Below are 23,065 nucleotides of genomic sequence, written 5' to 3' on the forward strand. Positions count from 1 at the left end.
CTACTGGTTGATATTTAACAGTATCATTCAGAAAGTTCTCTTCATCACCAATATTGTTGTTCAGTTACCAAGTCGTGTCTGACTCTTTGCCACCCCATGGACTGTGGCACACCAGGCTTCCCGTCCTTCACTATCTCCTGGAGTTTGCTCAAACTCATGTCCATTAAAGAGCATGCTGCTGCTGCTGCTGCTAAGTCGCTTCAGTTGTGTCCGACTCTGTGTGACCCCATAGACGGCAGCCCACCAGGCTCCCCCGTCCCTGGGATTCTCCAGGCAAGAACAGTGGAGTGGGTTGCCATTTCCTTCTCCAATTAAATAGCATAGGTGCTGTCTAACCATCTCATCCTCTGTCACCCTCTTCTCCTCGGGCCCTCAATCTTTCCCAGCATCAGCATTTTTCCAATGAGTTGGCGCTTTGCATTAGGTAGCCAAAGTATTGGAGTTTCAGCTTCAGTATCAATCTTTCCAGTGAACATTCAGGGTTGATGTCCTTTAGGACTGACTGGTTTGATCTCCTTGCAGTCCAAGCGACTCTCAAGAGTCTTCTCTAGCACCACAATTCGAAAGCATCAATTCTTCGGCGCTCAGCCTTCTTTACAATCCAACTCTCACATCCATACATAACTACTGGAAAAAAACATAGCTTTGAATACATGGACCTTTGTCAGCAAACTGATGTCTCTACTTTATAATATTTTGTCTAGGTTTGTCATGGCTTTTCTTCCAGGGAGCAAGTGTCTTTTAATTTTGTGGCTGAAGTCACCATCCACAGTGATTTTGGAGCCCAAGAAAATAAAATGTCAGTTTTTCCATTTTCCCCCTGTCTATTCATCACCAATATAAATGTTCCCAAAGTTTATGAAACCCAAAAGGACATTATTTTAATCTAAACATACTAATATTTAATATAGGTATGTATCAAATTCTTCCAAACTATTAAAATTTTTATTTAAAGCAAGGATAGAAAGATAGTGCTAACCGAGTGGGAATTGACAATAGGTGAGATGAAAGAGTTAAAAATATGAAACATGACCCCAAACCAGTTAGGCAAACAAGTGCAAATAAACCCATAAACAAAATGAACTAAGGAGAATAAAAACAAGCAGAGCCTGCATAAAAGAAAAATGAACTGCTTAAAAACCTTCTCACAGGCATAGATATGCAATCCAAAACACTGATTTCCAATATCAAGTATTTCTACATTGTTTCCAACTTTACTGAGATATAATTGACACAGTATCTCATACATTATAAACACTTACTGCTACACACTGCCATGTGCTTTAAGATGGTTTGCATACTTTGTGGCAAACATTGCATGATGATGTTGTTATAATACTAATTCCACATTAGTTAGTATAGTAACAGTAATAGCTTTCCTGACTCATTTACACTCCAGAGCCCCTCTTCTGTACTTGCCTGTCCTCATCAGGAACGTCTTTTATGGGATCTAAACCAACAAGCCCTGATGTAGCCAGGAAACCCACCTGGCTAACTTTTAGTGGGTCCTAAAGCTCAATAAATGTTTGGAATAATTAAAAAACAACTTTTGAAACCAGGCAGTGAAGTGCAGGTAAATCATTGTGCAAATTCAGCCAGCAAACGTTTACAAAGGAAAGCACAGTAAATTCACTCAAGGCAATTTTTTTTCCTTTCAGATTAATGACTCGGCACTTAAAGTGAATAAACTGAGATTAGGAACTTCTACTTTTCAAATGCTTACTCCTCTTGTTGGATTAACATGAAACACCATAGTACTGAGAACAGGCAAAGAACTTACATTCTTATGTGCAATAACTGATGTGTATTCTCTATGCTCTTTACTCGTTGTCGGACTAGGTCTGCACGCACAGGGGCTCTCTCCAGCTGTGGAGGGCAGGGGATCTCTCTAGTTTTGGAGAACGGGGGCTCTCTCTCGCTTTGGAGGGCGGGGGCTTCTCGCTGCAGCGGCTCCTCTTGCTGTGGAGCACGGGCTCCAGGCGCACGGCTTCAGTAGTTGCAGCCCCCAGGCTCTGGAGCTCTGTGGTTCAGGCACATGGGTTTAGTTGCCTCAGGGCACGTGAGATCCTCCTGGAGCAGGGATCCAGGTGTCCCCTGCACTCGCAGGCAGATTCTTAACCCCTGGACCACCAGGCAAGCCCCCTCTTATGCTCTTTAGCACAAGACACAGTATCTCCCAGACATGAACTGCTGATGAACACGTTTAGAAAAAGCAAAGTTAGTGCATTTGTTCGTTACCTAGGGCTGCAGTAACAAAGGACCGCTAACCGGGTGACTTAGAGTAGAAATCTATTCTCCCCCCGTTCTGGCAGCTCAAAGTCCCAAATCAAGGGGTCAGTGGGGCCACACGCCCTCTGAAGGCTCTAGGGAAAGATCTTTCCTACCTCTTCCTAGCTTTCATTAGAGGCTGGCAATCCTTGGCTTGCAACTGCATTACTTCTATCTGTGCCACTGTCTTCCCGTGGTATTCTCCCAGGTTCTCTGTTTTCGCCTATTTTTATGAGGTCACCAGTCATATTGGATGCGGACACTAATAGCCTCACCTTAATTTGGTCATGTCTGTGAGGACCCCATTCCCAGTAAGGTCGCATCCATGAGAATGATGAGAATGAGGACATCAGCATCTTTTAAAGACACACAAGTCAACCCATAACAATACTATCTAACTTTTTTCCCCAAACTAAGGAGGAATGTTTATTCCAAAGCTCAAGGGCTCAGGAACCCCGAAATTTCAGAGAGCGATGATCTTTCCAAAATCCAGCCATTCCGTTTGTGCTCAGAATTCTTCAGAGGCAGAAGTCTCAGCTCCTCCATGTGGGGTGATGTGGCCCAAGCCTGCCCCCCCCCTCCGAGGCCACCCCTGTCCTCCGCTCGCCCTCTCCTGGAGCTGCATTACGCCGTGGGCTTTCTGGGAGATGCCAGGGTCTCTCCCACTTTCTCCTTGCACATACGCTCGTCTCCCTGAGAGGAACCCAGCTTTCTTGTGGCAAATTCATATTCATTCCTCAAGGTTGATCTCAACCGCTTCCTCCTGTGTGACCTTCCCCGGCTGTCCTGGGCAGTCCGAGGAGTCCCCTCATGCCGCTAACAGAGGTTTCACATGGCGGCCGGGAGGCTCCGAGTCAGAAAACCCGTGTGGATCCAGGCTTCGCGGCTGTGCTGCTGCGACCTTGTTGTTCCCTAACCTCCGTGCGTGTGCCCTCACTCAGAACCCGGGGGTGAGGCGCCACGGCAGGGCGAGCACATGGTCTAAGTGAGTCAGACAGAAAGCGCTCACAGCGGGGACTGGCACAGGTTACATCTTCCAACGCTAGTTACGATGCCTCAGTCATAGCTATTGTCGGATCACCATGTAATTTCTTTTTCTTTTTTTGCAGTGCTACGCAGCACTGTGGGGCCTTAGTTCCCTGATCGGGATTGAACCTGCACGCCTTACATCAGAAGCGTGGAGTCTTAACCACGGGAGCACCAGGGAAATCCCACCATGTAATTCCTGACATGCGTTCCCCCTCCCCCAGATTATAAACTATTTGAGGGCAGGGCCCATATTTTCCTTTGTACATTCCCAGCCTAGAATAGAGCTTGGCATTCAAACGATGGTGGCATAACGTTCAGAAGCCTGAAGAAAGGAATGAGGATCAGTTCCTCTTTCTCCAGGAAGACTCATCAGAGCCTTCAGAGGGATGAAGAAGCAAGCAGGGGAACACACCAGAAACGGACTCCTCACGGGGAGGGGACAGACTGTTTACACCCAGTACTGTTTACATCGGTGCCTGGATACCAAGCTCCTCATAGGCATTCGATAAATACAGGCCGAATGAGAGAAAATGGGGTGTATAAAATCAAGAGTGTGACAGAAGTCAAGAAATAATTTCCTTTTTAAACATCCAAACATAAAAATTACAGAGGTGATATCTTATGCCATTTACGTATACAAGTTGCTTAAACTGAAAGAAAGGTTCAATTTGCCAATCAAGCCATCCAAGGCATCTCTTCTCAATGTGACCGCAATTTTTCTATTTAAGGACCAAGAAATATTAAGGCGTGTTCTTTCCCATCTCTCTCTTCTATGCCCTTCAGAGTCTAGAAGATATTTCCTTGTTGGAATATGAAGCCTTAAAGCACAGAAAATAAATTTGTGTATGAAACATAATTACCTAAGAAATTTTCTTAAATTCCATATTTCTTCCTTTTTATTCATATACCCAACACTGGAGTCACACAAATCCAGAACATATCTGAAACAAGGGCTGAAACATCTACTGTGAAAATACTACTTCCTAAAAAACGATAAAAATTAAGCCTTGTCAAGTGTTTAAGATGCAAGGTTAGGATAATATCATGAAAGAGACTGGTGTTTTGCTTCAATGTGTCTTTAAAAATGCACATTTCTAAGAAATAGATTTTCAAATCTGTAAAGCATGTTCCCCATTTATTTTTTGTCATGATTCAGAAATACAAGATATGAAAATTAGGTTACAATTCTGCCACATAAGCTTCTAAAGTAGCAAACACAGGTTCTATTATATATCAAAATAGTCATATGCACTCTTATCAGTTTAAAAACGCCTTTAGAGTTGTCACCTCAAGCAAGTGGAAAATATAATAGCTAGTCTCTCCTCTTCAAAATACCAAATCTGCCATCACTGCCCTGAACTAAACAAGATTTAGTCCAGAATATGGAAGGTTATGGTTAGTAGGTATTTTTCAACACTGAGTCACTAAGAAGTTAAGGAAATGAGAAAGATACAAACATTTTAGGTCAAAAAGTATGAATAGCTTAAGTGTCCTCAAGTGAGTTAAGACATGTTTAAATTGGAATATGATATAATAAAATTAAATCTGTTGATACAATTCATTTTTAAAAAATTATTATGGGACTATCTTCTTCTGAATAGACAAAGACATACAATTCTTTGAATCAAAGCAACTATTATCAAAAAGGTTTTGTCATTTAATATTAGAAACGGACTCTCCAATTTTTACTTCCAAGAATCAACAATAAATGATCCAAACAGAGACCCGTAATGAAACAAATATAATTTCATCTAAAGGGGCCATCAGTAACAGCATTTTTAATTTCTTCTCTTTTCAGATTTGGGAGTTAAATTTTAAAATATATAGAAAAGAACAACTCTCTTGACTTTGTTTTGGCAAAAATAAATGAGAATTTTTATACCTTTTTCAATGATAAAGGGTCCTTGAACATACTTTGCAATTTCAGTGGCTGAATAACGTTAAACATTAAAATAAATATACTCACAAATACATTATAATAAAATAGTACAACCCAACCTAGCAGAGGCAGGCACATCAGACCTGAAACTCACATAATAAGCTATTGTTGGTCACATACACAGAACCCACCTTTCAACAGAATTATGATTAAACTACTTCTGCCACAAGTAAGACTTGTCCACTTCTGGGCACAATAGAAAGTGTTGAATCAATGTGATCCTTAAAAAAAAAAAAAGCCAATAGTTTTCCTAACAATCTGCAGTCTCACTCAGTCTTTCTCTTCTTTCCGAGCAAAAAAGAAATCAGTAATAAAAGGCTTAACAAGAATTGAGCCAGAAAAAGATAAAAAATAGAATTTGCCTTGTAATAGTTTCACGATTTAGATGAAGCCAGGTCACTGTGTGATGCTTCTGAAGTGTCTACACTCCCCCATCCAAAGAAAATTTCTTTTTTTTTTTTTACATTTTGAAAAGGTAATATGGGGTCTACACTGGATATTATAAAAACATCTCCACAGAGTCCGGGGCAATCCCTGTCATCAAAACCGTTAGTATTTCTTCAGACAAGTGAACAGCCCATGGCATGACATAAATAAAAACTGTAGGAATCTCGTCAGGTTTTGCTATCAAGTGAATTATGGCACCAAGTGTAAGAAGAAAAAAAGGAACACCTCAGTTTTCAAACCTTTTTGTTCACAAAACTGCAGACCTTTGCCAGCTCTGACAAAGAGATGCTATATTTCCACGAATCTTATGCTATAATTCCCCGATGCTACAATTTCCAAGAACCTGCTCTAATGCTTGAGTTTCATCTTGGTTGGGGGTATCTCTCCGTTGTGGAACAGGGGCTCTTAGATTTGTTCGGGTAGTAGGTGACCTGGAATGACTGAACTCTCTGAGGATACCTTGAGAAATGTATACTGAAGTTAACTACTGCAATGGTTGCTTTGATTAAAGAATGCACCGTCTTGGACTAGACTTTAATACAGACCATCAGTAGAAGACACCCACATTCAAGAAACACTTAGGAGAGAAGAATAAAATTGAGAAACACCCAGCTTTTACTTTGTAACTGTTTTCTGCGAACGAGGAAAATACAGTCATTACTCCCTTTTAGAAGCTGCCCAACATGACTCGACAGAACTTGCAAATGATGGCTCCTGAAGGCTGAAAGATTCATGAAAACTTTATGGGTTCAACCAACCCCCACAGACTGCAATGAAGTCATCCCAAGCAACTTATATATTAAATAATCATTTCTTCTGTCTCTGTCAGTGTTTGAACACGTGCCGTTCTTGTGTCTTTTAAAGACACTGTGGATAAAAGCCGTTAAAAATCTTACTTTGTAAAAATTAAGTCATTTGAAAGTCAAGAGTTCAAAAACTCAAGAGCAGAAAAGCTTTGTCATAGTGTTCAGATCTTTAATCTCTTGTACAGCTGCTGTTTTTGAACAAGAGAAAAAAAAATTCCTTCTTCCAAAGCAGTGGTCTTTTCTCACTAAAAGGAACTGGAATGTAGAGATGCATAAACTCACAGTGTGTGCGAGAGGGCGGGCCCGGTACAAGGCCAGTGCCGCCCTCAAGTCTCAGGTCGAAGAGCGCATCCGCTGACGGAGCGGCTCGCGGGCTGAGCCTCCCCGGGCCCTCGCTGCGGAATTCTGCCCACGGACAGCGGCCCCGTGTCCGGAGAGGAACAGCGTGTCCAGGCCTCCGCTGTGCCAGCGATGGCTGGGCTTTCTTAACACGCGGTGTGGAGATGTTCTCAAGGTCGGAGGGGGAGTCATGGAAAAACAGGGCGATCGTCTTATTTCAGAAACAAACAAGCATCTTCAACATCTGGCAGCCCTTGTCATCCTACAGTTTTTTCCTCAATGAGTAAACTGAGGCTGCTGCCAGCGCCCGCACCTCCGCAGGAGCCCCTCCAACGCCGGAGAAAACGGAAAGGGGTACATTTTCTACCTTATTTTATAAGGAGGTGGGTCTGTAAGGGTATTGCTTCAGCTGCATATTAAAATGACTATACACCTTGGCCAGATGGAATCTACCTCTGCAGTGCAAGTAAGGTTCAACACAAACATGGATCGGGCTAAGGCACCACATGAACACAACGAAGGGGGAAACCCACGTGGCCATCTCAGGGAAAACCCCAAACTGAAATATGCTGTCAGCGGTTTTTTTTTTTTTTTTTGCTGTGCCACATGGCATGTGGGATCCTAGTTCCCCACCAGGGATCGAACCTGTGCCCCTGCATTGGAAGGGCAGAGTCTTAACTGCTGGAGCAGCAAACTCCCCCTTCTGTCTTTCTTAAAAGCTACATATATGCTACGAGGAGACAAAGGTCACACTTCCTAACTTTTTCACTTGTTTTAATAAATTCATTAATTAATTTAAAAAGTCAAGGAAAAAAACTGGTGTCTCTCTTTTCTTTTTTTCTAAAAATATTATAGCAGTCTAAGCAAAATTGGAAAGGAAGACATGGGAAGAATAAGAAACTACAATGGAATGGGTGAGCTTCGGGTCATTATGGCTATTGAAGAAACTGTAAACTTTTAAGCTTCTAAGGTTTTACTTCTCTTCAGGAAATATTTTAGGAGGCTGCCTTTCTCCATGAATGAAAACTGAGACGTGCCCTAAGCATTCAAGTCTAAAGAAGACAAAAAAAAATCATTATTTTTTTCCTACTGGAAAATATTTATCTCCTTCGTTCCTCTGTATGGTCCTCTCCCATCCCCCGTGTAGTTTTATGGGATCAAAGAGAAAGAAACCACAAGGGACCACCAGCATCAGAGTGAGTCAGGGACATTATTATGCATTCAGACCCCACGGCAATGTGTAAAATGCATCTGGAATAAAACACACCAAGTTAAAAAACAGAACAAGAAAAAAAGAAAAGGTCCCAGAAACCCATTTCTGGACATGATTTCTAACGGGAAAAAATAGAATAGAAGAAAACATTTCAATGATCATTCCGGAATCCTGCTGACATGCTATGAGTTCCCTTACCATCACCTCTCCACCTGGGAGAATCAAGTGGTCTCCTCCGTATTTGCATAGTATCAATAATAGTCTGGAGCTGAACGGCGATCCCCTTGCTTGCAGCCAGGTTTCTGAAGATCACTGGTCCAATCTCACAGATTAGAAAGCAAGACATAAGTGTCTGCAAGCCCAAAACTGTGTCCCACTTAGCAGCAAGCTGGTAAATAATTCAGACAGTCTTTTTCCAAGGGGTAAGAATTAGGCAGTTTTGTCTATAGTTTCCGATTTCGCCTTCTGCATCATGCAGCGACGAACAATACTGTCGAAACTTCCAAGGTAAAACAACGCGATCGTGCGGAAGAGGCCCATGGTGACGACCTGCGAGACAGAGAGACCCGTGAGCTCACACGACAGGACAGCTCGTGCATCTGTCTCACGGGATTTTCGGATGCGTCTCTGATACGTAGTCCCTAAGACGTATCTTCCGATCTGCTCCAAGGGTAAGGATATATGATGAAAACTTTGTCAGCACCAGCAGAACACAGAGAACAAAAGCTGTCTGCTCTGAGCCACTGGACAGCACAGGGCCTGTCAGACCACAGGTAATGACAAAATAGTTGTCCAGTTATTAAAAATACATACAGATTATACAAAGAACAAAACAGAGATTCTTAGTAGTCTTAGGATTCTCCAAGCTAGGGAGGATCCAAAGAAGCATCTCAAATATCCAAACTACAATCAAGGCTTCTTGGTTTAAGGTTTATGTACTGATCGTAAAAGGCAGACCCTATGCCAGGCGCTGAGAATGACCAGTGCCAGCCGTCACCAGCTCACTCCAGACCTGGGCAGACAACCAACTCAAAAAGAGCAATTACTGTCTCAGATTAAGAAAGCAATTAACCATACCCATTAATTTTCGCCCTTTCCACTAAGGGACTCTCACTGTAACACTTATAAATGCAACTTTTAAAAGGCAGGAAACTACAAAGAGAAACATTTTCAAAGATATAAAGCATCAAAAAATTTGCCTCCCAGGAATTCCCTGGTCATCCAGTGGTTAGGACTCCAAGCTTTCACTGCTGAGGGCCTGGGTTCCATCCCTGGTCAGGGAACAAAAATCCCACAAACCATGCAGAAATGCCACAAAAAAACCGCCTCCCAAGCGGCACCCGTTTTTCAGGAAGCTACCAGAAGAGGGAAGCAGCCAAAGAGAAGGGCCTCGACAGAGAAAGGCAACATCCTGTGATACAAGGAAGCAGGGGACCCAATGCTGACAAGAGGCGGAGGGTCCCCGGGGTGACCGCGAAGGGGGGCCAGGGCTACCCAAGTGCCAGACTCGGGGACGCAGCCAGTCCTGACAGCAGGTCAGAAGGCTCCGCGAGGAATTCCTTCCAGAAGGTGAAACTGACAGAGTATCTGATATTTCTAAGAGGAGATGAACACAATCATTATGAATAATGCCTAGTAAAAGGCCAGCTAACCTTTCGTTTCAGGGAAAGATAAAAAAGACTACAAGAAAGGAGAATGGGTTGTGTGTATTACATAGTTCAGCTGTGAATAGTGTTGAAATAGCCCTAATGATGGTTATCTCAGTACAGATCTAACCAAAATCACAGTATCACTAAAAAGGGAGGGTAAGCGTGGGGGGGTGGGTGAGCAAGGAGAACAGGGTCAGAAAGGAGAGCTCCATGTGCACCTTTCAGCAGGATACCAACCTGATCCAGAACCAAGAAACCAGCTGGACGCCTCCATGGAGTGTCCGCTCCAGAGACAAGGAGGTAAAGGTCAGAAGGTCCGGCTAAAAGGGCAGCTAAAAGACTGCTTCTGAGAAGGGTGAATGGGTATACGGGATGAGGGTCTGCTGTTTTTCATATCAAGTCTCAAAAACGACCTGATTCTCTCAAGTAGGCAGAAGGATAATTTTGAAAAGTGTAAAAACCAAAGGGAAGCTGGAAAAGGCAAACTCCGGAGACAGTGAAAACATCAGTGGTTGCCAGGATTTCAGAAACAGGTGGACCCAGGGGAATATTCAGAGCTTCCAGGTGGTCCTAGCGGTAAAGAGCCCACCTACCAATGCAGGAGATATAAGAGATGTGGGTTCAGTCCCTGGGTCAGGAGGGCCCCCCAGAGGACGGCATGGCAACCCACTCCAGTGTTCTTGCCAGGATGATCCTGTGGACAGAGGAGCCTGGCGGGCTACAGTCCACAGGGTCACAAACAGTCGATCACGACTGAAGTGACTTAGCATGCACAGGGCAATATTCAGGGCAGTGGATTATCTGTAGGACACTTTAATGCTGGATATGGGTCACTCTATAGTCATCAGAACCCACAGGATGGATAAACGACAGATGGATGACACCATGAATAAATCCCAAGGCAAGCTGTGGACTTCGGGTGGTAAGAACGTTTCAATACTAGCTCATCAGTTGTAACAGAGAGCCACACCAACATGCAAGACTTGCTTACAGGAGACACTGCGAGGGAGTGGAGAGCAGGTCTGTGGGAACTCATGGGCTTCTGCTCACATTCTCTATAAACACCTACAAGAACTTTAGTGACTGCTCTCTTCTGTTGTTGGCCAAACGACAAGGCATGCAGGGTCTCAGTTCCCTGAGCAGGGGTTGCATCTGCACGCCATGCGGCGACAGTGTGGACCCAACCACTGGGCCCCCGGGGCTTCCGAGGCTCTCCTCTGAGAGAAGCAGAGGGAGAAGACAAGCCTCTCCCCGCACCCGATTCGTCGGGCCTCTCCGGGGTGGACGAGGCTGACCACAGCCTTCTGTCATACGCCGCCCCGTCTCCCCTCCGTCACCCGCGCGCGGTCTTTCTGTGAAAGCCCTCACCGCGCTGCCCGGCTCGCTCTCAGCGGTCTCCTCAGTCTCTCCCACCAGACCGCAGGCCGCCTGGGGTCCAGAGGCTGCTGCCTTACCGCTGATGTGCCAGCAGCAGACGCGGCAGCAGGCTCGTCAAGGAGCAGTTAATTCTTATGTCTCTGCTGGATGAACCGTAATTTCCGTGAGGGCAGGGACTGCATCGCACCCTTGACTTACCTCCCTGAGCTTCTGGGGTCTGACTCACTGGAAAGTTTCTGGTCTAATATCCTGGGGCTTTCAGGCAAGACCACCTCTAACCCCTAGACTTCCCAGGCTTCCCAGGTGGCGCTAGTGGTAAAGAACCTGCCTCCCAGTACAGGAGATTTAAGAGACCCAGGTTCGAACCCTGGGTGGGGAAGATCCCCTGGAGAAGGAAATGGCAACCCACTTCAGTATTATTGCCTGGAGAATCCCATGGACAATCCCAGGGGAGCCTGGCTGGCTCCCTAGGGTTGCAGAGTCGCATATGACTGAAGCAACTTATCATGCACACACCCCATAAAGACAGAGACTTCCATTTTCCAAACCCAGAAGATGAAGCGTCCTCAGAGGAAAACCAGATTAACACCCTAATAGCAGAGCAGGTGCCTTCTCTCTACACCTGCAGCGCCACGTGGGAGGCTTCTTCCCAGTTCAAGTCCTCACGTTACATCTTTAACCTGGCTTCCCTGGTGGCTCAGACGGGGAAGAATCTGCCTGCCAACTCAGGACACTTGGGTTCCATCTGTGGGTCAGGAAGATGCCCTAGGGGAGGGCATGGCGACCCACTCCAGTGTTCTTGGAGAAGCCCACGGACAAAGGGACTTGGTGGGCTGTGACTTGGTGACTAAACAACTTAAAAATATTTCCTATTTACTTCTCCCAGGTAGAGGAAGAAAAAAGCTGATACTTCAGTAACAACTCTTCACATCCTCAGATAAAGCTGCCGTGTCTTCCCTCAGCCTTTGCCCACTGAGGTTCAGTGAGAGGCCCGGCTGTCCGTCTGGGTGTCCGTCTGTCCTGAGGCCCCGGCACAGCTCACCTGCTGGAGCCCTTCCGTGATGGACGTCACCGGAGCCATTCCGCAGGTCAGCGACGAGAGCATGTACCCGTCGGAGCCGATGGAACTGCTGAAATTCCCTTGCTGAAACAGAAAGGAAGGAAAGAGGCAGTGGTAGCATGATGGAAAGGAATCAGCTCAGCCCGTCAGAAATGAGGAAGTGTGTCCATTCAGGTCGGGGGAGGCGCGGTCACGGGCACACGCGTGACCTCGCGGGTGAACACAGCCCTGGCAGACAGGCTGGGGCGGCTGGACAGACACGTCTCAACATGTGGGCCACGGACCCTGAGTGTCGGGAGACCCTTCCCGAAGAGAAAACCACAGTCATGCCAACGCTGAGACGGCAATCGCCTTTTCTCACCCCGTGACACCTGCACAGATGGAAATGCTGCTGTCTGTTAGCACGGCCCACGGTGGTGGCGCCTCCCCACTGTCCCGAACACTTACAATGATCAGGAAACACGGGAAGAAAACAAATTGTTCAAATCTCAAAAAAAATGTTAAAGGTCAGTTTTGCTTAAAACTGCACTTGTTAAGCAGTAAAATGAATTGTTTTGTTCAGTCTCAACCCTGGAGGACATTTTCTTTCCTGAATTTTTTTTTAGTTGGAGTGTAGTTGCTTTACATTGGTGTGTTTACTTCTGTAGAGACATATGCCTCAGTCACAAGTGTGCACACACCCTCCCCTCCACTGGGTCTCCCCCCCATTTAGGTCCCACAGGGGGGGAGGTCCCTACGCCAGAAAGAGAAAAACAAATATCGCATATTAACACATATATGTGGAATCTAGAAAAATGGTACAGATGAACTTATTCACAGAGCAGAAATAGAGACACAGACATACAGACGACCATGGGAGAAAGGAGGGCTGGGACCAGCTGGGACGCCAGGACTGACGTAAGTACCCTACTATGTGTAAAACAGACGACGAAGCGCCCCTGGACCGCACAGGAAGCCACTGCCACTCGGGGACACGTCTTCATACTATCCTGCACGACAAGGAAGCCACGGGCGCGCCCCTCACGCTCCGCGCCAGTGGAAGGGGACGCACGCCTCCCGGCCGAGCCCTGCTCCCACCATGCAGGGGAGGAAGGGTCCCGCTGTGCCCGCGGGCCGCTTCTACAGCAAGAACCACGACTGACAACCTGTGGTCATTCAGACGGGGGACTTGGAAGGTTCCTAGCAGAAAATGAATGAAACGACTGTCGCTTCAAGGAAAACTGGCAGCTTTTGTAGTCCATGTGCAAATCTGAGCCAGAATTCGGGAAGACGTGTGTCTGCCATTTTGAGGCTGTCAGTTTCTCAGTTACAGAAAGACTTCTATCATAAGATCAGCAGTGATATGAATGCATGTGATGTTTTTGGGTAACTCAGCGAATCCGTATTTTCCCAAGGACGAATATATAATGTTACAAAATCATGAACGGGCACAAAACAGCGCAAGGCGCTGTCATGAAGCAGAGAACAAGAGGCTCATTGCTTGAATTTCCAATTTCATATTGAACTGACCTTTAAGAAACTACTGTTCATCTAGTTTAGCTTTTATTTAAAAAAAAAAAAAGGAATGTTCACAATCATCTGAAAAGCCTAGAGTCTCCCTTCCTGTTCCAGCCACCGTCTTTGCACGGCCAGCCTCACTGTGCGCCCTTCACGCAGAAGGACACGACAGACGAGTGCGGGGCAGCCGCTCTCCTCCAGCACAGACGTTAAAGAGGCTGGTGGGATGAAAGACAATGCCGCCCTTCCCCCTAAGTTTTGTTTTGAAAAATAACTTTTTGTTATAAAAATGTTACAGTAAAATACACTGAATTTACCATTGTCATTTTATTTTTTCCCCAATTATTTTTATTAGCTGAAGGCTAATTATTTTATAATATTGTAGTGGTTTTTGCCACACATTGACATGAATCAGCCATGGACTTACATGTGTTCCCCATCCTGAACCGCCCTCCCACCTCCCTCCCCATCCCATCCCTCTGGTATCATTGTCACTTAAAATGAATAAATAAATCCTTTCAAAATGACACACTTTCACTTTCTGATGTAGCAAATATTGATAAGGATAAGCCATGGAACCAAAAGTTCTCTGGGGTCGTGGACAAGTTTAGGGTGGAAAGTGCTCAAGAGATGAAAAAAGCGTGAGAACCTCCAGGTTAAAGGAATCCTGCCAAAATACAAAGAGCTGCTTCGAATCATTAAAAACATGGAGCGTGTTTGCTTTGACTTCAGATAAGCAGGAAAAACAAAGTCCGCCCAATCCACTGGTGCCATCTTCCTACGCCTTTGAACACAATCAAGGCAAAGTCCTTCCCACGTCCGCAGATGTTTTAATAGCCTTCAAGGCTTCCTGTAGTCTGCTGGGTTCGGCCTAAACAAGCAACGGACGTTCCTTCAAGGCCAAGGTCCAGCCAGCCGACACCTCTTGTTCCAATTGTCCCTAAGTTTCCTAAATCCAATGTGGGCCTAAGGATGACATGCATGTTTACATGTCCCCTGGACATGTATATTTTTCTGCTTGTGGGTTAACAGGAATGCTGCCAAAAAGCTTGTGGCCCATCATCGTCCTACAGAACAGCACCTGGTTTCGAGAAAGACCGTTTGGACTCTGAATAAACTCTGGAACATGGAAGGGCACCAGCCAAGCTGACAGGACAATGGCTGAGGGGGCCGGCAGCACTTTCTCGTTAGTAAACATTTGGGAAAACGATACTGGGAAGCAGGAAAGGGAAAGGAAAATCCTTAAACCAGTGTGGCAGCAAGACACCTAAAATAATCTAGAATTGAAAATACTGTGGCAGAGAACGAAGATGACAACATGCCAAACACAGTCTATAGTGCAAACCGTTTACACATCACAGGTAAATCTCGTTTTCCTTTCAAAGAACTAAGGTTCTCAGACTGATTAACCTGCTCCTAAGATTAAGAAATACAACTATGGGACTTCCCTGGTGGTCCAGTGCATAAGAATCCGCCTGCCAGTGCAGGGGACACAGGTTCGATCCCTGGTCTGGGAAGATCCCACATGCCGCAGAGGAACTAAGCCTGTGTGCCAATAACTGCTGAGTCCAGATTCCAGAGCCGGGAGCCACAGCGACAGAAGCTAGGGCGCCTGGAGCATCCACGCTCCTCAGCAGAGAAGCCTCCGCGGGGAGAAGCCTCTGCAGCACCAGGAAGAGGAGCCTCCGCTCGCCACAAGCAGAGAAAGCCCGCACGCACCAACAGAGACCCAGTGCAACCAAAAAGCTAAATTAAAAAAAAAAGATATATAACTAGTTTCCAGAGCTTATTAACATGGAATTAACCAGGGAAGAAAAGAACAGTCTATGATATTAGATATGATGAATTTAAGTGCACACACACACAAAATGCTAGTAATTTTATATTCTGAAATAAACCCTGGGACAAATACCTTTTTGGAAATACAGTACTGTAACAATTAACAAAGGAACAAGGGTTTTACTTACTATGGCATCTTTAACAATTTGTTTGGCCACTTGTTCTGGTTTGCAGACCGATGTGGTCTCTGAAATAAGACGGGTCTCTAAAGGCTAAAAAGGTGAAAAAAAATAGACATTATCAATACCCACTGCATTAAAAAGTAAATAATTTTGACAGTCCTCCTCCCCTACTTTATACATAATTCTAGTTTTCTATCTTAGAACAGATTCCTAATTTTAGAACCAAGTCCATCTGGATTCCAGATCAGTTTCTACCTGGTTACTGTGTAAAATTCAGCCCTTCAGTTCCCCAGTTACTCTCTGTGGACGTGAGTCCTGATTTCAATGAGAAACGTCAGAGCTTCATTTAAAACACGAAAGAAAAAAAAAAAAAAGACCCCGCCTTGTCTTTTTATTTTTAAATCTTTGGAGCGACATGCAACCCATGTGCTCAAAAATTCTTTAGACGGGAGTTTCAGTTAGAAGTTTCAAAACTTAAGCCTTAAATGGTATGAAACAGTAAATTTTATTTACCATGTGGGCTTGAAAAAATAAAATAAAAACCAGAACTTATTTCCTTAAAATAGAAAAGCGTAGAGCTCATAAAAGTCCAGTGTTTCTTGATGAACCTGAATTAAGAGAAAAGTCCTTTTGAAGGAGCCATCCTCTCCCACGGCCCCAGGCCGAGGGGACCACGGGCTGCCAGACCCGCGGCAGAGGTCAAAGCACTGTGCGCCCCCTACAGGACTCACGGAGCAAGGCTAAATTTCATCTACCCATAGAAGTCCGCCCAACATTCTAGCGGAGGAAAAACAAAAAACAATTTAACATCAGAATCAGATCTTCCCGGAGAAATCACCACCTGTTGTCAGCTCTGGCTTCTACCTAAAAGACCACTTATCAAATGTCGCAAATCTGCTTAGCAGATTTCCCTTATTCTAAAACAGGGCATTCAGGTTAAATTTATTTCTTTGAAATAGTAGTCATTTTAAGAAGCAGAGTCAAAAAGAAATGAAGAGGGGGAAAAGCTTCTAAACCATAGACATCTTTCTGAAAATTACAGCCCAAGGAGCTTCAGTGCTGGTTTTTATGTGGTGCAGATTCACACTTGGTGAGAATCACTACAAAAGAGAAGAAAACCCATCAACACCAAGTTCAAAGCGGGGAGTTCTGACTGACTCCTTTCTTCCCCACTTGCTCAGAGTGCCTACTACGCGTCAAGGCAGGCTCCCCTGAACAAAGCACAGAGCCTGCTTTCGGCTCGGGATGACTGACAGTCATCGTATTAAAGTCCAGAGGCGAGAAAACACCGCGGAGGACGATAAAGGCAGGGCGGAGGATGGTGAGCATCCCGTGGCGGGGACGCTGAGACGCAGAAAGTCAGGGAGGTCCTTCCCAGGGTGACGGCTGCACAGAGGTAAAAAGAAACACAGGGGGAAGATCCACGCGAACGCCCAGGGAGAGGGCGGCAAGAGCGTAGCCGACACGTGGGACTGGCCAGCAGGCTGCGGGGCGGACGGAGCTCCGGCGGCTGAGGCCGAGAAGACGAGTGGCCGAGGTCTAGACGGGGACCTAAACGGCTCGAGGCCCCTGGCTTCTACTCCCAGCGAGCTGGGAGCCCGGGGAGCCGCACGCTGCAGAATGCTATCAACACCACCATGTGGAATTTAATTCTAACTTCAAATGAAATAAAATTAGACATTCCGTGCCTGGTCCCACTAGTGGCACCCAAGCGTTTAACAGCCACAGTGTGACTGCATTACAGAGCTGCAGACATGGATCACTCCCACCATTCTAGAACATTCTATCAGACCATGCTGCACAAGGGTTTTTGGTCTTTTGTGGTTTTGGTTTTTTAAGTTTTGTTTTTTGGTTTTTTACTCACAAGAGGGGTTTGAACAGGGGAGTGACAAGAGCTGACTTGTCCTTTAAAAGGATCACTAGCTATGCTATGAAAAAGACTCCAGGGGGTAAGAACTAGGAGCAGGGAGACCAAGTTGAAGGCCATTAGAGCAGTTTGGGAGAAAATATCGGTGACTCACACTCCTGGGATAGTAGTGACATCCGCAGTTTAAAGAAGTCAGAGTGGGGACAGGTCCTGAGAGCAGAGCCCAGGGTGGCGGCATCACGGCTGGCTGCAGGGCTTCCAGCCTGAGCCGCTGAGAGAATGCTGGGCACCAGGAACGAGATGGAAAATAGCAAGGGGGAGCGAGAGGGAACTGAAAGTGCTGTTTTTGAAATGTTACGTCTGAGGCACCCATTAGCCCTCCAAGCAGAGACAATGGATCAGCAACTACTTGAGTCCTTAAATGAAATTAAGTCCAGAGGAGAAAATACTATCATTAAAGAGTATTATGTGTCACGCTAAGTCACTAAGTCATGTCGGAGCCCACCGGGCTCCTCTGTCCATGGAATTCTTCCCCACTCAGGGATCGAACCCACGTCTCTTTTAAGTCTCCTGCATTGGTAGGCCAGTTCTTACCACGAGCGTCACCTGGGAAGCCGAGGTCTATTACTTGTTAGTTAAAAATACAAGCTGTATTCTCCATCAGAAAGAAAACACCTTATTCGTTAAATCAAGCCGGAAGATTCTTAGCAAAAATGGCCTTTGAAAACAGGGTCACACCAGGACTTTCCTCCTGGTCCAGTGGTTAGGACTCAACACTTCCACTGCAAGGGCCTGGGTTCAATCCCTAGTTTGGGAACTAAGATTCCCACAAGCTGTGAAGCACTGCCAAAAAAACCCCCAAAGAAAACAGGGCTATAGCCTCCAAGATTTCAAATGAAAGTTCCAGAAAGTTCTGAGGCCTCCTGCCTCAACATAAGCATAAGTTCAATCTTCTGACGAAAATGCCTGAAAGCTGAAGGGTGGAAAGACAGAAAACAGGAAAAGGGGTTTCCAGCGTTCGAGCCTGGAAACGGGGCCGGGAGCCATACTGACCTTGGTCTGGTTTTCTTTTGCAAACCCGGGGGTATCTGTGTCCGGTGGGTAGGCAACTGTGACGTACACATTGTAAGGCTTCACCTGCATTTCAGAGACAACATCGGGCCCTTTAGTAAAACCATACAATTTCACATCCTCCCTCATCAACCCGCATTGGCTGCCAGGCAGACCGTCTACACGCAGCCCTGATTTTCTCCAGAGGTGGTGAGACCAACAGGGTGATTCTGTAAGAGGAGCGGTGTGTGCGTGCGCAGTTGTGTCTGACTCCTTGTGACCCCATGGACTGTAGCCCGCCAGGCTCCTCTGTCCATGGGATTCTCCAGGCAAGAAGACTGGAGTGGTTGCCATTTCCTCCCCCGTCCATGGGATTCTCCAGGCAAGAAGACTGGAGTGGTTGCCATTTCCTCCCCCAGGGAATCTTACCCACTCAGGGATCGAACCTGTGTCTCTTTCATCTCCTGCATTGTAGGCGGGTTCTTTACCCGCTGAGACACCAGAGAAGCCCCTACCACTGGCTGAATCAGCAAACTCTTGGCCCTGAAGATCATTTAGAAATAAAGTTAAAGAGCTCACCCGAGCCTCTATTCCAGAAAACAGTGGGCCCTGAACTACAAAGGTTCGTTCACCTCCTTCTAGGGCTCTTTTGCTCCCACTGACCAGGGCCTGGAAGCTGCCTGAGGACAGCAGACAGTGCTAAAGGGAAGCCTGCTCGTCCCCCGACCCCCACCCCGACCCTTCAGCATGGCGGCGACGGCCACGGGCAAGTCTGTCCCTTGGCCATCCAGCTGCAAAGCTGCTCTCCACAATGCTTCCCAAACTACCACTCTGCTAGTTTCACCTACGATACAGGCTGAGACCATTCAAACCCCTGCCCTCTGCCCCAGACCCAGGTGGAGAGTGACCCCACCCCGAGAGTCTGCAGGTCCAGGAGTTTCCAGCGCCAGGGAGGGCTCAGGGCTCACTTCTTCAGCCAACAGGGTGCTCCTCGGGGGTCCCCCCAGGGCAGACCAGGACCACCTCACCCGCATCTAAACATGGAAACTCCTTCCCAGCTCCTCTTCCAGCACCCCTGCCTGAACTCCACCAGGATCCCAGGCTTGGTTCCCTCTCTGCTGGGTGTCCCCCCCGAACCTCTCCACTCAGAACACACCGCTGACTCCCAAGGTCGTGCTGCTCCCCGGCTGGGACGCGGCCCCCCACGGACCCCGACGGCACACCCCTGTGGCTCAGTGACGCTAAGGGGGTGATTCAAACCTGCGGAACCTCGGCCACCCACGACTCTGCTTGCTGCCGGCTCACTGCCGAGTCCCACGGGAACACCGAGGGGACCCCGACAGCTGGCCCTGAGGGAGGCCCCCCCGCATTTCAAGGAGGCACTCCGGGGCCCTGTCTGACATCTGGCCTTTTTCCCCCTGCTTCCCTCTGTGAAGCGCGGTCCTGGAGGCCGAGGAAGGAGCTGCAGGGGCGGGGAGCCGAACCGCTCAGCCTGGGAGGGGCACCAGCAGGGGACAAGGTCCCCGGTGGCTGGGCTCCGGACACCCAGGCGTGAGGCGCACTTGCTCAGCGTCGCGGGGCGGGCAGCCTCAAGGCCCAGTTCATAACAGCTCTGGACTCGGGCCAGGCAGGGAGGCTGATGAGCAAGCAATTTCTCTTCCACTTGTTTTCACGATAGCGATTTTAGAAAGTGTCTCCCACGGCCTTTGCCCTCTGCTGTGCACAGACTGGAGAAGAACACGACTGCCATCAAAAAAATGTCAGTAAGCGGGAATCAGACAGCCTGCCCGCAGCCTGAAGCTGGCGGCTCGGACGCGGCCGCTGCGGGGACAGTCCTCCTGCCCCCCACGATGGGCCAGCATGGTGGTGCTGTAAGCTCCATGGCAGGATGTCAGAGTGGTGTTTCTCCAATTCAAGGTTACGGCTGAGCTGTCAGAAAAGCTTACCGCTTTTCAGAACGGCTTTTTCTGGGGGGTGGGGGTGGGGGTGGGGGGGTTAGGAGAAACCAGTCCAACCCCTTTCTAAGTACTGGTATCCTCGGTATAATCCTGGAGCCAAATGACCCTCTCAGCCTATGGCTGGATACCTCCAGTGGCTATGAACTTAACCACTGTATTTATTTATTTTAATGTCTGTTTGTTTATTTGGCTGTGCCAAATCTCGGGGTTTCCATGGGGGCTCAGACAGTTAAGAATCCGCCTGCAATGCAGGAGACCTGGGTTTGATCACTGGGTTGGGAAGATCCCCTGAAGAAGGGAATGGCGACTCAGTCTTGTGTTCTTGCCTGGAAAATCCCATGGGCAGAGGAGCCTGGCGGGCTACCGTCCACAGGGTTGCAAAGAATCGGACCCGACTGAGAGACGCACGCTTTCCCCTACGTTGGGAGCTCCGAGACTCAGCCACCGGACCACCAGGGAAGTTCCCATGGTATTTATTTATCCAACAAGTGAACATGAGACAGTTAGATAGCATCATTGACTCAACGGACGTGAGTCAGTGAGCAAACTCCAGGAGACCGTGGAGGACAAGAGACCCTGGCACGTCGCGACCACAGGGTCACAAGCGCTGGACACGACTGAGCGACTGAACACATCAGCAGCCCAACAGACACCGCTGCGTTATTTCTGCGCCCTCACGGAGCTTACAGGCTCCAGAAACTCCTGCTCAAATAATCTGTGAAAATCTAAATAAACTTAACTCTGGTTGTGGTTTAATTGCTAAGTTGTGTCTGATTCTTACAACCCCACGGACTGTAGCCCACCAGGCTCCTCTGTCCATGGGATTCTCCAGGCAAGAACACTGGAGATGGTAGCCACTTTCTCCTCCAGGGGATCTTCCAGACCCAGGGATCGAACCCGGGTCTCCTGTGCTGGAGGTGACCTCCTGCACTGCAGGCGGATTCTTTACCATTTGAGCCCAGGGAAGCCCCCCAAATTAACTCCACACCTTGATTTAATTAACTACAGTAAGTCTCCTACATATGGATGAGCTCCACGCTAAGCGAGTTCGCTTCAGTGCAATTTGTTCCTAAGTCCAATGATGTTAGCCCAGGTACCCAAGCAACACAATCGGCTACGTAGCGCTGTACTGTGATAGGTATATAATACTTTTCAAAAATTACACATAAAAAAATGAAACATTTTAAGTCTTACAGTACAGCGCCTTGGAAAGTACTCAAGTACAGTGCAACAGCTGGCATACAGGGGCTGGCACTGCGTGAACAGCAAGGAGCGTCTCTGCCTGGAGGGGGCAGGAGGGGTGGGAGAGGGCAGAGCTGAAGGATCGTCAGCAGGGGATGGAGGGCCAGGGACGACCTCACTCACAGCGTGCAGACCAGACGCACCAAGGCACTTTCACATCTCTGAAAGCTCACAGCCTGAAGGTTCGCATGCAGGGGACATGTGCCACCCCCGACCCCCGCAGAAAAGGAAACGATGGTACTGTGGCCTCACTGGTTCTTGCTAAGACAGTGCTGACCCCTCAAGACCACTTCTGCGAAGAGTTTAAGCCAGGACTGCACTGATTCTGTTTAGCCACTGTCTGCGTCTCCCTGGCCCTGCTGACCGACTCCTCTCTCTCCTCCACCCCAGCTCTGCCTGGTCCCACCCTACACTCATTTCCTCCCTTCCACCTTGCCTCATTCTCAATGATGCCCACTTACTCAAGAACTAATTTATTACCCAATCTCACCTAAAGGCGGGCTGTTCCTCATCCCATCAAAGCAAAGACAAGGGCAGAGAGCAGGGAGGGACTTCCTGGGGGTCCCGGGGTGAAGAACCTGCCTTCCAACGGGTTCCAATGGGCTCTCGGATCCATCCCTGCTCGGGGAACTGCGATCCCTCCTGCTGCGGGGCAGTGAAGCCCGAGCTGCAACCACTGAACCTGCAGGTCAACCAGAGAGCCCTCCTGCCCAGCGAAGACCCAACACAGCTGAACAAAGTAACAAACAACCATTAAAAAAGCAAAGCAAAGACAAAGACCTAGGAGCTGGAGAAAGCATTAGAGCTGTTGACAGTGAAGCTCCAGAACCTAAGCTTCAGCTTCCTTTTGAGCAGGAAAAGATGAGGGATTGGGTGGGGGGTGATTGGAAGCAGGGACGTAGAAAGTGGGACACCTAGATTTCTTTTATTGGGTCTCTGCTGCTGTATCTGTGGCTACACTCCCACCTCAGAAGCCTGCTTTCCTAAAAGAACAACTTCTAAAATCTTTAAGTGATGTCTTTATACCTAAAAGACTGAGTTTAGAAAAGAAAGCAAAAAAATGCCAACAAAGCATTCTTCCAAATTTAGTCATTGCACATAAAGCATTTCTAGATCCAACTTTAGTTTAGGAGCAAGAGTGTGGTGGAGGAAGATTTAAGAGCTCATTAAACCAGAAACAATAATCACAGGCACTTAGAGTCTGACGTACAGAATGTTTCATTCACAGAAACACAAAACCACCTTGGCTAAGCAGACCAGCAAGGGCACAACAGTGTAAGTTTGTGAGGAAATAACTGTATTGGTGGAAGTTCTGCTACGAACATGCTAGATTTTGATGACTGAACTTACTTCCCCTCAACTC

The 23,065-nt window shown here is 47.3% G+C and overlaps 1 protein-coding gene across 2 annotated transcripts in view; it reads right to left on the reverse strand.

The window, feature by feature from the left end:
- Positions 1-4,413: 4,413 nt before the first annotated feature.
- KDSR (3-ketodihydrosphingosine reductase) overlaps positions 4,414-23,065 on the reverse strand; it is a 38,178-nt gene continuing 19,526 nt past the window's right edge. For both annotated transcript variants that reach the window (XM_043888948.1, XM_043888947.1), the window contains 4 exons: positions 18,506-18,589; positions 15,592-15,675; positions 12,110-12,211; positions 4,414-8,590 (listed from right to left, as the gene is read on the reverse strand). In XM_043888948.1, the coding sequence (XP_043744883.1) occupies positions 8,471-8,590; positions 12,110-12,211; positions 15,592-15,675; positions 18,506-18,589 (390 nt within the window). In that variant the 3' untranslated portion in view covers positions 4,414-8,470. The remainder of the gene's footprint in view (positions 8,591-12,109; positions 12,212-15,591; positions 15,676-18,505; positions 18,590-23,065) is intronic.

The sequence above is a fragment of the Cervus elaphus genome, chromosome 27 (genome assembly GCF_910594005.1).
Source record: "Cervus elaphus chromosome 27, mCerEla1.1, whole genome shotgun sequence".
Classification (NCBI taxonomy): domain Eukaryota; kingdom Metazoa; phylum Chordata; class Mammalia; order Artiodactyla; family Cervidae; genus Cervus; species Cervus elaphus.